The following is a 12,170-nucleotide window of genomic DNA, read 5'->3' as shown; positions in this document are numbered from 1 at the left end:
AAACTCATGTTTGTCTGGAATTGTCCTAATTTCGCCTTCATATTTGAGAGACAGTTTTGCTGGATATGTGATTCCTGGTTGGCAATTTTTTTCCCTCAGTGCTGTGTATAAGTCTTCCCATTGCTTTCTTCCTGCGTGGTTTCTGCCAAGTAGTCCGAGCTTGTTCTTATTGGCTCTCCTTTGTAGGTGACTTTTTGTTTACCCCTAGCTGCTCTTAAAATTCTCTCTTCATCTTTGGTTTTGGCAAGTTTGATTATAATACGTCTTGGTGACTTTGTTTTGTGATCTACCTTACGTAGAGCTCGATGAGCATCTTTGATAGATATCTTCTTATCTTTCACGATATTGGAAGTTTTCTGCAAACAAATCTTCAACAATTCTCTGTATTTTCTGTTATCCCTCCCTTTTCTGGTACTCCGGTCACTTGCCAGTTATTTCTCTTGATAGGGTCCCACAGGATTCTTAGGGTTTCTTCAGTTTTTTAAATTCTTTTATCTGATTTTTCTTTGAATGTATTCTTGCCCAGTGTTTTATCTTAAGTCTCACTAATTCTGCCTTCCACTTCCTTAATTCTACTCCTCTGACTTCCTGTTGCCTAATTCTGTAATTTTATTGTTAATCTTCTAAATTTCTGATTGGTATCTCTGTAAGGATTCTTGCAGGTTATTAAATTTTTCATTATGTTCTTGAATAACGTTTTTAATTTCTTCAACTGCTTTATCTGTGTGTTCCTTGGTTTGTTCTTTGCTTTGCTTGAGCTCGTTCCTGATGTCTTGAAGTTTTGTATATTAATCCTTTGTATTCTGTTTCTGGTAATTCCAGGAATGCACCTTCATCCAGAAGGTCCCTTGATTCTTGGTTTTGAGAGCTTGTTGAAATGATCATGGTCTGCCTCTTTATGTGATTTGATATTGACTGTTGTCTCCTAGCCATCTGTAAGTTATTGTATTAGTTTATTTTATGTTTCCTTACTGTATCCTAGCTTACTTTATTTTGTTTTGATATAAACCTAAATAGGCTGCGTGAGTATGCTAGCTTGATTATTTTCGCCTTTGTAGCTCTAACATCCTCTCACCAGATGGCTAGAACTGTTACTAGGTATATGAGCCTAAGAGTCCATTCACTTTTCTTGTATGGATTCCACTCAGTTGTCCAGAGAGTTGGTCACCAAGTGTGTGGTACAGGCTCTGTCTTACAGTCTTAGAGGGGTGGGGTGATTGGTGTAGGCATAGGTATCTGGTTGCAGCAGGGGTCACGTTCTGAACAAGGCAGGGGGCTCACAGCTGTTGCCCGAGCGTCTCTGAGGAAAGCGCGTTCCTGTTCCCTAGAGCACCCAGGTGGATGGGTTCTGCAGCTGGACCATGGGTACCCAATGCTTTTGGTTGGAAGGACTGGGAAGTACCACTTATGCTTGGACCCGTGTTGCAGGTGGCTGGGTGACCTGAGTGGAGCCACCAGTCCTTAGGCCCCTGATGTGGGTAGGTGAGGACCCTGTTTAATAGGCATAGCAATATCAAACATCAAACACGCATCTATCCTCAGCACAGCAGAAACAGTTGCTGTCTGCCAACAAGGGCCTATTCTCCTGAAGTAGGCCCAAACAGGTCCATGCAGTGGGGAATGGTATTCAAAGTCTATGTACCATTTATGCCTGGACAGGAGCCACTTTTGTCCTGAGCCCCCCACCTTAGTGGAGCTGGCAGATTATCCTTTCCCCCAATTGTGAATTTATTCTTTCTCCAAGGCTGGGAGAATGGCTCAGAATGCTCAGCAGGCCCTGTCTCAGGCCCAGGGAGATCGACAGCCTCTGAAGCTGGCTTGGGGGCCGGGGCCGTGGTAAAATAGATGCAAGTATTTATCTTTTGCTTAGAGTGCCATGGTTTTCTGGTTCCAGAGGTTTGAGTAGGGTGTGTGGGTGGCTGTCTCTCCCTGAGGAAACCACGGCTGGAATGTTACTGCCAATCCTGCCACGGTCGCTCCAGGAAATGATGCCAAAGGGTTCCCAGCGATTCAGGTCCGGCAACTCCTTGCCGCTTCTTAACTGTCTCCCTCCCTCTTGTCACTCAGGCCGTTTTCTAGCTTTACCTTTGATGTTCAGGGCGCCTAGCTCATTGTAAATATAATCATTTCACTTGTTTTTTTTGGGGGGGGGTCTTTGATGTAAGAGGGATCACCAGAAGAATCTAACTACTCCGCCATCTTGGCCTTGCCTCAAGGCCAATGATTTAAAAAAAAAAATGTTGACTAGGTTGGGACAAGATCCTGCTGTATGTTATCAGGCATCCAGCATTCTTTAGGAATTGTCACTGTGCCTGCTACTAATTTACTTAATTGTTCTTGTCCTCGTTTAGTCTGCATCTCCACCTATATCTTGGCCAAAATTGGATTATGAAGACCATACCAAATTATTTTGCATATACTACAGTCTTTTGTTCACATATGTTGGTACATGAACTACCAGCCTAGTAATCCAGTCAGAAAAAGAAATGAAACCAGGATTTTGCTGTGTATTGGGGATTCTTGAATGCATTGGGATATACAAATAGAAAGAATGAGTAACAGATTTTGCTTTAATAACCTCACAATGTGGTGGGTGAGACAATAATACCCAGTAAATGACAATGTAAGCTATGTAATAGAAGTATGAACAAGCTAGTGTGTGCCATGACTTGTTTTTAATGAATCGACGCTGAAGTTTGGGGATTACTCTTTTTTTGCCTAAGTGGCCACAAGTCATGTCTGTTAATTCCTTTTAGAATCTTGTCCAGGACTGCTATCAAGCCACTTGTCTTTAGTTTTTAATTATTCGATCTCTTTTCCTTTTAAAAATTGAAAAGTGGGGGAAGAAGAGTTAGCTGCAAGTATGGAAAAATTGCAGAAAGCTGGTTACCAGGGATGGAAAATACATTTCATACATACTTGGAAGCATAAAGCTAGAAATGACCTTATACACCAAGTTCAGTGCAGGAGGAGTTGCGGGCTTGTTGTATATGATTATACATCTACTTTGCAGAAATCCCTGGATTAGAAGCCACTAGTCTTGACTCAATGTAGCATTCTTTTTGACCATGCCACACTTCTCCCACTACTTACCTAGGATTGGTTTTCTTTACCATTAGTTAAATGAAAGATGATATACTTGTGAATTTATCACCTTGACACAAGATGTATGTATACATTTATATCTTTTAAAATACTTTTTTTTTAGGTGGTTATTGGTGGCAGAAATAAATATTTAATCAATGGAGTAAATGCAAACAACACCAGAGTACAAGATCTCTTCTGTTCTGTTGGCCTTAATGTTAACAACCCTCACTTCCTCATTATGCAGGTATTTTACCTCTGTTTTATAATGGTTTTGGCATCTTTTATTTTTAAGTCATTGCAGTTGGAGAGGTTATTTCTTTTTTGGACTTTCCCAGTATGCTGATGCCTAAGCCCGTATTAATAAATGTGGTTTATTTATTTGTATTGATGGAATTTTGAGAAATGTCTACAGCTAACTTTCCTTGACTTTTATTTTCTTATTATAAGAACCATAAATGATCCTATTAAAAAATTTTTTTGTAATATTCTCATTCTTTTAAAGTATTGTAAGCATCTTATATATTTCAAGTATGTATTCTTTAGAGACTTAAACATCTTACATTTATCTCACTTGACCCATCCAGCCACCCTTTGAAAAAGTCACCACCCAGTCAGTGGCAGGATGATGGAGAAAACAAAAATATTTTCACTGTATCACAGCTGTAAGGCTAAAATTGTATCTCACATGAATCTAAATTCTAAGTAATATGATTCTTTGAGAGCTCGATGTGCTTTTTTTAGGGGGGCGTGGATAATGAATGAGTTCAGTGCTTTTCTGGCATTGAAGTTAAACATTTTTCTTTTATTTGAGGCCTAGAGATATGTCATGTATTTCTTGGAGGACTATTATTCCAAAAAGTCAAATGTTCAGTAATTACACTTAAATTTATCTGTATGCGTATTTGTAGTTATTTGTATATCTGTTTTATTCTTGGATGCTTCTATGTCATTAATATTAACTGTCTTAAAAATCTGGTCTGAGTTAACTTCGTATTGTTTAATAAATTTATATTGTATTTAATAACTTTGTATCATTTGATTTGCATCACTGTCAGTGAAAAAGTGAATAACAATGCTAAAATTCTAAAATTGTAAGATCTCTTTGTTCTCAAATTCAATAAAATAAACGTCTTTTCATGTAGGTAAGAGAAAGAACTTCCAAAAGATTAGTGTATTAGGATATCGTTGCTATTGCTAGCTGCTGTCAGGTAGGCCCTTGACTCATGACAACCCCACGTACAACAGGATAGGACCCTTGTGGTCCATGTATTAGGATACATATAGCTTTATTGAAGAGAAACATGCAGGCCTGTGTGTTATATTTTATGTAATTTGCAGTCATTGTAATAAGTTCATCATTTTATTTTTAGGGCCGAATTACAAAAGTATTGAATATGAAACCTCCAGAGGTAAGAATCTTATTTATGAGTAGTAAAAATAGTAATTGTAAATATCATTTTAATCTTTTTGTAAATATCATTTTAATCTTTCAGGGAGTCAATTTTATTAACATAATTTCTTTCATTATTAAATTTTTTGGAAACATTATTTAAGAACGATTAATAAGTTTTTTTTATATTTGGCATTGTGCTGTATATTAAAATAAAAGAAACTTGACTGTATAAAGTAGCCATTCTCAACCAGTATTCCATGGGAGAATGAAACACTATAGAAGAAGATTTGAGTGGTTGTTTTAGCAATTTCATCAAAGACTGCACATAGATAGTACCATTCTATATGCATAGACGAGAAAGTATATTAGTTGGTGTAACTATTTCATACAAGAATGAAGGCTTTTTAGTTATTTGGTTCTATTGAAAGAAGTTAATAAAAAGACTAATTGATGATACCAGTTTGGTTTGAATACAGGTCATGCTTATTTTCTTTAGATAACATCTCAGGGGAAAACTTATAAGTTGAGACTTGCCTAATACATAAAAATCAAAGTGGTTTCCAAGATGAAATAATTCCTTTGAGACAGGGATTGATGGTGAGTAGCAGCTTCTGAAACAGGAGTACTGGCAAAATTCTTTCCTACAAAGTTATACAGTAAAATCTGTGAAAGGTGGAAACCTGTTAGAAAAGGAAAACTCAAGTATTTTCCACTAAAACAAGCAATAGAAAAGTTGCAAGACTGTACCGTGTCAAAGGCTGAAAACTTACAAGACACAGAAAAACAAGGCAGTCCCATGAAGTTCCAGCTCTCACAGGTTTCACTGTAGTTAATTAGTGCTTTTCATGTGCATTATTTTGTTTAATTCTCAATAATCCTATGAGATATTGTCAATTCTCTGGATAAGGATACTGAAGCACAGAGAAGATTAAGTTACCTGCCTAAGTTCTTAAAGGATGCACCACGGCTGGGGTGTAAATGCTATGCTGTGCTCCATCTTTATTGGCACAAAAGGGCTGAAACCTGACTTGGATGAATTTTAAGTAGACACTTCCAAAATAAAGCTGAATGGTGCTTACTTTTTTAAGAATCTTTTTATACTTGGAATTGAAGGAAAAGAGGAGAGAGGAATTGTACTTTAATTTTAAAAGAGATGTACTCGGGGAAACTGTAGCAGAAAGTGTGATTTTAGAATTTGGGCTAAGTCCAGAAATGTTTCTTGAATATAAGGGTTATGAGTAAAATGAATTTTTTCTAATTGTTGTGATTCATTTGGACCATTGTTTTGATAAGATGCTTACTAAGGTCAAGGCCATAAATGATGTATTTAGATAATTTAAAAGAGACACATTGTCTTGGATTCTTGAAACATTTATAAAATTGTCATTCCAGATTTTATCTATGATAGAAGAAGCAGCTGGAACCAGGATGTATGAATACAAAAAAATAGCTGCCCAGAAAACTATAGAAAAAAAGGAGGCTAAGCTGAAAGAAATTAAGACGGTAATTAAATTGATAGAAAATGTTTTTGGAGAAGAGTAAAATCTTCCATGCTGTGAAGTGGCAAGGCTTTTTTTTTTTCCTTCAGTTTTTCCATGATCTTCTATGCTACTTGTTATTTTTAATGGTACTTTACATACTGAAAATACTTATTTTTGTTTATTTTCCAGATACTTGAAGAAGAGATTACTCCAACTATTCAAAAATTAAAAGAGGTATGTACTATATATCTGAAGAGAGCCAATAGAATCTCTCTCTAAACTGGTGAAGTATCCTTAGATCATATTCATAGGGATGAAGGATGTACAAATTTGGAGGGATTTTTTTTCTGCAATGAGATAGGAAGTTAGAGTTGGTACTCCATAGCTCAGCCTTCTGCTTACAGAGGATATGTGCTTCATACCTACTAAGTTAAATTGGTTTTGGAGTCTGTTCTGTGTAATCCCACATAATCATATGCCAGATTTTAATACTTTGGTATGGAGAAAGAACTCTGGATTTTCCTGGGCAATAGAATTGACTGGAACAGCATTTCTAAGGACATGGCACTGTTAGTAACTCTGGTTGTTAGGGTGAGTAACTTCTAGTACAGTAAGTGCTGTTACATAATTGTTGCTATAAAAGCATTTTATAAGTGAAAGGGATTGAAACAAAGGCCTGGTTGTTCCCTTTTTTGCAGCTCCTCGACATCATTGAACTTGGCAGTGTTTCTTTAGTGTTTGTTACATAGTGAAAGAATGCATTTATAGTACATTGTTTTAAAAGATAGACATATAAAAATTTATTAAATGCTCATTAAAATTGGTCCTGCTGAGAAATGTTTTCTTAATCCTTAGTAGTAAAGTTGATGTGTTTGGAAAAACTGAAAAATTTTGATCTTAAAGGTATCCCCCTTTGTATGCATCATTTAGTAGAAAATAGGAGCCCTAGTGGTTAAGAGCTGGGCTGATAACCAAAAGATAGGCAGTTTGAATCCACCAACCCCTTTTTGGAAACCGTATGAGGGCAGTTCTGCTCTGTCCTATAGGGTTGCTAAGAGTCAGAATCAACTAGACGGCACGTAACAACAAATAGATCAAAGAGTTTAAACCTAAGTCTCAACCTGAGTTTTGCTGCATTTTTTCTAAATCTGACACCTTGTTCTGTGAAGTAGGGATCTTAATTGTTACTTTGCCACAGCAGGTCCTTATAGGAATCGAGTGTAGTAATGTGTGAAGGAGTACATAGAGTTACATGAATGAGTGTTGGATAGACATCTTGGTAATACTACTACTACAAATTACATTTAATAATGTGTTACTGGTGGGCGTGTAGTTTGGCTTTACAGGCATCGTACTACCAGCAGTCTGTGAACCTTATGTTCACATTTATTTGTTAATCTCAACTGCTTGATTTTATATTAGAAGAAATAGTCACATGGGATTCACTATAACCTGTTGCCGTGTGGTCAGTTCCAACTCATAGTGACCCCCATATGTTACGGGGTATAGAACTGCTCCATAGGATTTTCTTGACTATAATCTTTAGAGATGGAGTTAACCATACCTTTCTTCTGTGGAGCTTCTGGGAGGGTTGAACCACCAACCTTTTGATAACAAACTGTTCACTAGAGATGATTTTTAAGAAACCAGAGTTCTACTGATGTTCTTTAAAGTTTCCTAAAATTTTATAATTTTATGATTATTTAAGATAAAACCTGTTACATCATGGGATGGAAAATTTCATACATATTGTAGTTTGAGGCTTTCTAAATTTGTTAGGAAATTTGAATTTTTGAATAATCCTTTACTGGTGACTTCTCTTTCAGGAACGATCTTCCTACTTGGAGTATCAAAAAGTAATGAGAGAAATAGAACATTTGAGTCGTTTATATATTGCTTATCAGTTTTTGCTGGCTGAAGATACCAAAGAACGCTCAGCTGAGGAGTTAAAAGAAATGCAGGATAAAGTTGTAAAGCTTCAAGAAGAATTGTCTGAGAATGATAAAAAAATAAAAGTACTTAATCACGAAATAGAAGAGTTAGAAAAAAGAAAAGATAAGGTAGGAAACTTCTGTGTAAAAAAAAAAAACTATATTACATACGATAACTATTCAGGATTCACTCAGTGATGTCTTCCTTATTGATTTGTTAACCTAAAGTAGGATAAATAAATAGCTTTAAAAAGTGTAAATATTTCTTATAAAATTACGTAAGAAAATAACATCAACAAATTTTAAGTAATGTGATTGAATTGGGCACATTTGATTACAGGAAACTGGAGGTATACTCCGTTCTTTAGAAGATACTCTTGCAGAGGCTCAGCGAGTTAATACTAAATCTCAAAGTGCCTTTGATCTCAAGAAGAAAAACCTGGGAAGTGAAGTAAACAAACGCAAAGAGCTGGAAAAAAATATGGCAGAGGTAAGCAAACAAGCAGTCTAATTATCACTAGCATACATTTATCCATTCAGTTAATATTTATTGAGTGCCTAGTATGGACCAGGCACAGTTGTTTGTTCTAGGGATATATCAGTGAACAACAAATGGACTCTTACATGGGGAAATGATGACAAAATAAATTAGTAAAATGTATATTGTATAGTGTTAGCTGTTGTGGAGAAAAAAAAGTAGGAGAGGGGAACAGGAAGGGCAAAGGTTACAGTTTTAAACTGGGTCACCATCAAAGGCCTCAGTTGAGAAGGTGATATTTGAATAAGTCTGAAGGAGATCAGAGAATGAAGTGAGCCATATAGATAGATTGGGGGATGAGGGCAGTTTTCTAGACAGAGTAGCCTTTGCCCTGAGTGTCTATAGTGTTGGAGAGACAAGATCATCATGCATGATGAGGACTGAAAGAAGTGTACTAGGAATGCAGAGAGATATCAGAGTGCAGGATCATATAAGGCTTTGCAAGGCTTATGGAAGACTTTGACCTTTATTCTGCATGACATGGGAAGCCACTAGGGTTGGTTGAGCAAAGGAGTGACATGTCTTACGTCTTAATAAGATTATTCTAGTTGTTTTAAGGATAAACTGAAGGGTCAAGAAAAGCAGGGAATCCAGCGAGGAGGCTGTAGTTCAGGTGACAGCCCTTGGATAAAGGTGGCAGAGATGGTAGTAGTGAAATATTGTGGTATTTTATGTGTATTTTAAGGATAGCTCTAACAGGATAGGCTAACAGATGGGTTGTTGGATATGAGAGAAAGAAAAAGTCAAGAATAACTTCCAGATTTTTGTCTTTGACAATTAGGATGGAGTTGCCATTAGCTGAGATGGAGAGGAAGAGGAAGAACAGGTTGGGTGGGGGAAATGAGAAATATAGTGTGAACATAACAGTCTTGACGTGCCTGTTAAACATCTGAGTACAGATGTTGATTAAGTAATTGAATACATGAATATCAAATCCAAGTTAGACATACAAATTTGTGGGTCGTCGGTGTTTATCCATGTTTATGCAGGAGACTGTAGAAGATTATCAAATGTATGAGTGTATCTAAGAAGAGAAGAACCCAAAGGTTTGAACACTGGTATGCTTCAACATTTAGAGGTTAAGGGACTTGAGGATGAACCAGTAAAGAGATTGTGAAGGAGAAGTCAGTAAAATATGAAGAAAATACGTAAGGTGTCCTGGAGGTCAAGTGAAGAAAGTGTCTCAAGAAGTAGCCATGAGATCCTGATTAGAGTTTGTTCAAGGCAGAATGGGAGAAGAAAAATTTGAGAGTGAGTATAGAGAATTCTTTTGAGATGTTTGCTGAAAAGGAGGATATATAGGGAGCTAATTGGAGAAAACCAAAGCTGTTGCTGTCGAGTAGATTCCAACTCATAGTGATCCTGTGGGACAGAGTAGAACTGCCGCATAGGGTTTCCAAGGAGTGGCTGGTGGATTTGAGCTGGTGACCTTTTGCTTAGCAGCCATAGCTCTTAACCGTTATGCCACCAGGGCTGTGTAATTGGAAGGTAATTTAGAATTAAGAAAGGTTTTTTAATTTGTTATTAAGATGTGATAAATACCAGCATGTTTGTATATTGATGGGAATGATCCAGTGGAAATACTCATGGGAATGTTCCAGTGGAAAAGGCAACATTTACGGTTCAGGAGAGAGATGGGAGAACTGCTAGAGCTAGATCCTTCAGGTGAGAGTGTCATAGGATCCTAGTACACAATTAGAGGGGTGAGATTTTGCAGAGGAAAAGTCAACTGAGTAACTTCTCTAAAGTCAGTCACATACAGACAGATGTGTGACAGGAGCTTATGGAACTTTACTTGAGTGTGATTTTATTTTCCCAGTAAAAATATACAGGATTTGTTTTTCGTTGGAAAAGTAAATATTAACCTCATGAAAATAAAGTATTTCTTTATAAGTCCCATTAGTTATTTTTGCACAGAGATACAATTACTGACTTAAGAAACAGGTAAAAATCTAGACAAAATATTACCAAAGTGATATGGATGTGATAGAAAGCGGAGAATACCAGAAGGATGTTTACCTGTGTTTTATTGACGATGCAAAGGCATTCAACTGTGTGGATCATAACAAATTATGTATAACATTGCAAAGAATGGGAATTCCAGAGCACTTAATTGTGCTCATGAGGAACCTTTACCTAGATCAAGAGGCAGTTGTTCAGACAGAACAAGGGGATACTGATTGGTTTAAAGTCAGGAAAGGTGTGCGTCAGGGTTGTATTCTTTCACCATACCTATACAATCTCTATGCTGAGCAAATAATCTGAGAAGCTGGACTATATGAAGAAGAATGGGGCATCCGGATTGGAGGAAGACTCATTAACAACCTGTGTTATGCAGATGACACAACCTTGCTTGCTGAAAGTGAAGAGGACTTGAAGCACTTACTAATGAATATCAAAGACCACAGCCTTCAGTGTGGATTGCACCTCAACATAAAGAAAGCAAAAATCCTCACAACTGGACCGGTGAGCACCATCATGATAGAGAAAAGATTGAAGTTGTCAAGAATTTCATTTTACTTGGATCCACAATCAACGGCCATGGAAGCAATAGTCAAGAAATCTGAAGACGCATTCAGTTGGGTAAATCTGCTGCAAAGGACCTCTTTAAAATGTTGAAGAGCAAAGATGTCACCTTGGAGACTAAGGTGCGCCTGACCTAAGCCATGGTATTTTCAATCACATCATATGCATTTGAAAGCTGGACAATGAATAAGAAGACTGAAGAAGAATTGATGCCCTTGAATTGTGGTGTTGGTGAAGAATATTGAATATACCATGGACTTCCAAAAGGACGAACAAATCTGTCTTAGAAGAAGTACAACCAGAATGCTCCTTAGGAGCAAGGATGGCGAGACTGCATCTTACATACTTTGGACATGTAGTCAGGAGGGATGAGTCCCTGGAGAAGGATATCATGCTTGGCAGAGCTCAGGGTCAGCGGAAAAGAGGAAGACCCTCAGAGACACGAGCTGCAACAATGACCTCGAGCATAACAACGATTGTAAGGATGGCTCAGGACCGGGCAGTGTTCATTCTGTTGTGCATAGGGTTGCTATGAGTCAGAACCAACTCGATGGCACCTAACAACAACAACAACAACATGGATGTGATAGAGCAGTCTCTCTTGGAACACCCAGCACGTGAAACCATTTCCTCAAATGTATCAAGTTTTATAAAGCTCCAGACTTTATGGACCTACTTTGGTTTTGGTTCATTTTTCCTTAATCCTGTCAGGTCCATAAGCTTCACACAGCACATTTAATCTCCTTTTCTAGATTCGCTGACTGCTTAAATGTTGGCATGTCTAAGGGCTAGCCTTCAGACTTCTGTATACACTTAAGTAATCTCATCTAGCTCCATAGCTCTAAATACTCTCTGTATTGCATTAGGAGCTCCCCAAGACCCCCTTCAGGTTTGATGATTCACTAGGAGGACTCACAGCACTCAGCATGTGGTTGTACTCACATTTATTTATTACAGCAAAAAAATGCAGAAGAAAATCAGCAAAGGGAAAAAAGGTGCATGGGGTGAAGTCTGGCTAGGATTACATGGGCCTTCTCCCAGTGAAATCACATAAGATGTACTTAATTCCCCCAGCAATGAGTTATGACAGCAGTTGTGAAGTGTTACCAACCAGGGAAGCTCCATACTTAACTTTTTATTGAGAGGTGATCATCTAAGCACCCCCCACTTTGCACATACCCACATTCCAGACCCCCAGAAGGAAAACAGGCGTT

The 12,170-nt window shown here is 37.5% G+C and overlaps 1 protein-coding gene across 3 annotated transcripts in view; it reads left to right on the top strand.

The window, feature by feature from the left end:
- Nucleotides 1–12,170, top strand: part of SMC2 (structural maintenance of chromosomes 2) — a 65,299-nt gene that overhangs the window by 14,857 nt on the left and 38,272 nt on the right. For all 3 annotated transcript variants that reach the window (XM_003407826.4, XM_010587792.3, XM_023545083.2), the window contains exons 4-9: nucleotides 3,209–3,331; nucleotides 4,458–4,496; nucleotides 5,873–5,983; nucleotides 6,151–6,195; nucleotides 7,788–8,021; nucleotides 8,233–8,382. In XM_003407826.4, the coding sequence (XP_003407874.3) occupies nucleotides 3,209–3,331; nucleotides 4,458–4,496; nucleotides 5,873–5,983; nucleotides 6,151–6,195; nucleotides 7,788–8,021; nucleotides 8,233–8,382 (702 nt within the window). The remainder of the gene's footprint in view (nucleotides 1–3,208; nucleotides 3,332–4,457; nucleotides 4,497–5,872; nucleotides 5,984–6,150; nucleotides 6,196–7,787; nucleotides 8,022–8,232; nucleotides 8,383–12,170) is intronic.

Source organism: Loxodonta africana, chromosome 9, assembly GCF_030014295.1.
Source record: "Loxodonta africana isolate mLoxAfr1 chromosome 9, mLoxAfr1.hap2, whole genome shotgun sequence".
NCBI classification, from domain to species: domain Eukaryota; kingdom Metazoa; phylum Chordata; class Mammalia; order Proboscidea; family Elephantidae; genus Loxodonta; species Loxodonta africana.
Note: the sequence above shows the minus strand (reverse complement) of the source record. Positions and strands in the feature narration are given on the sequence as shown.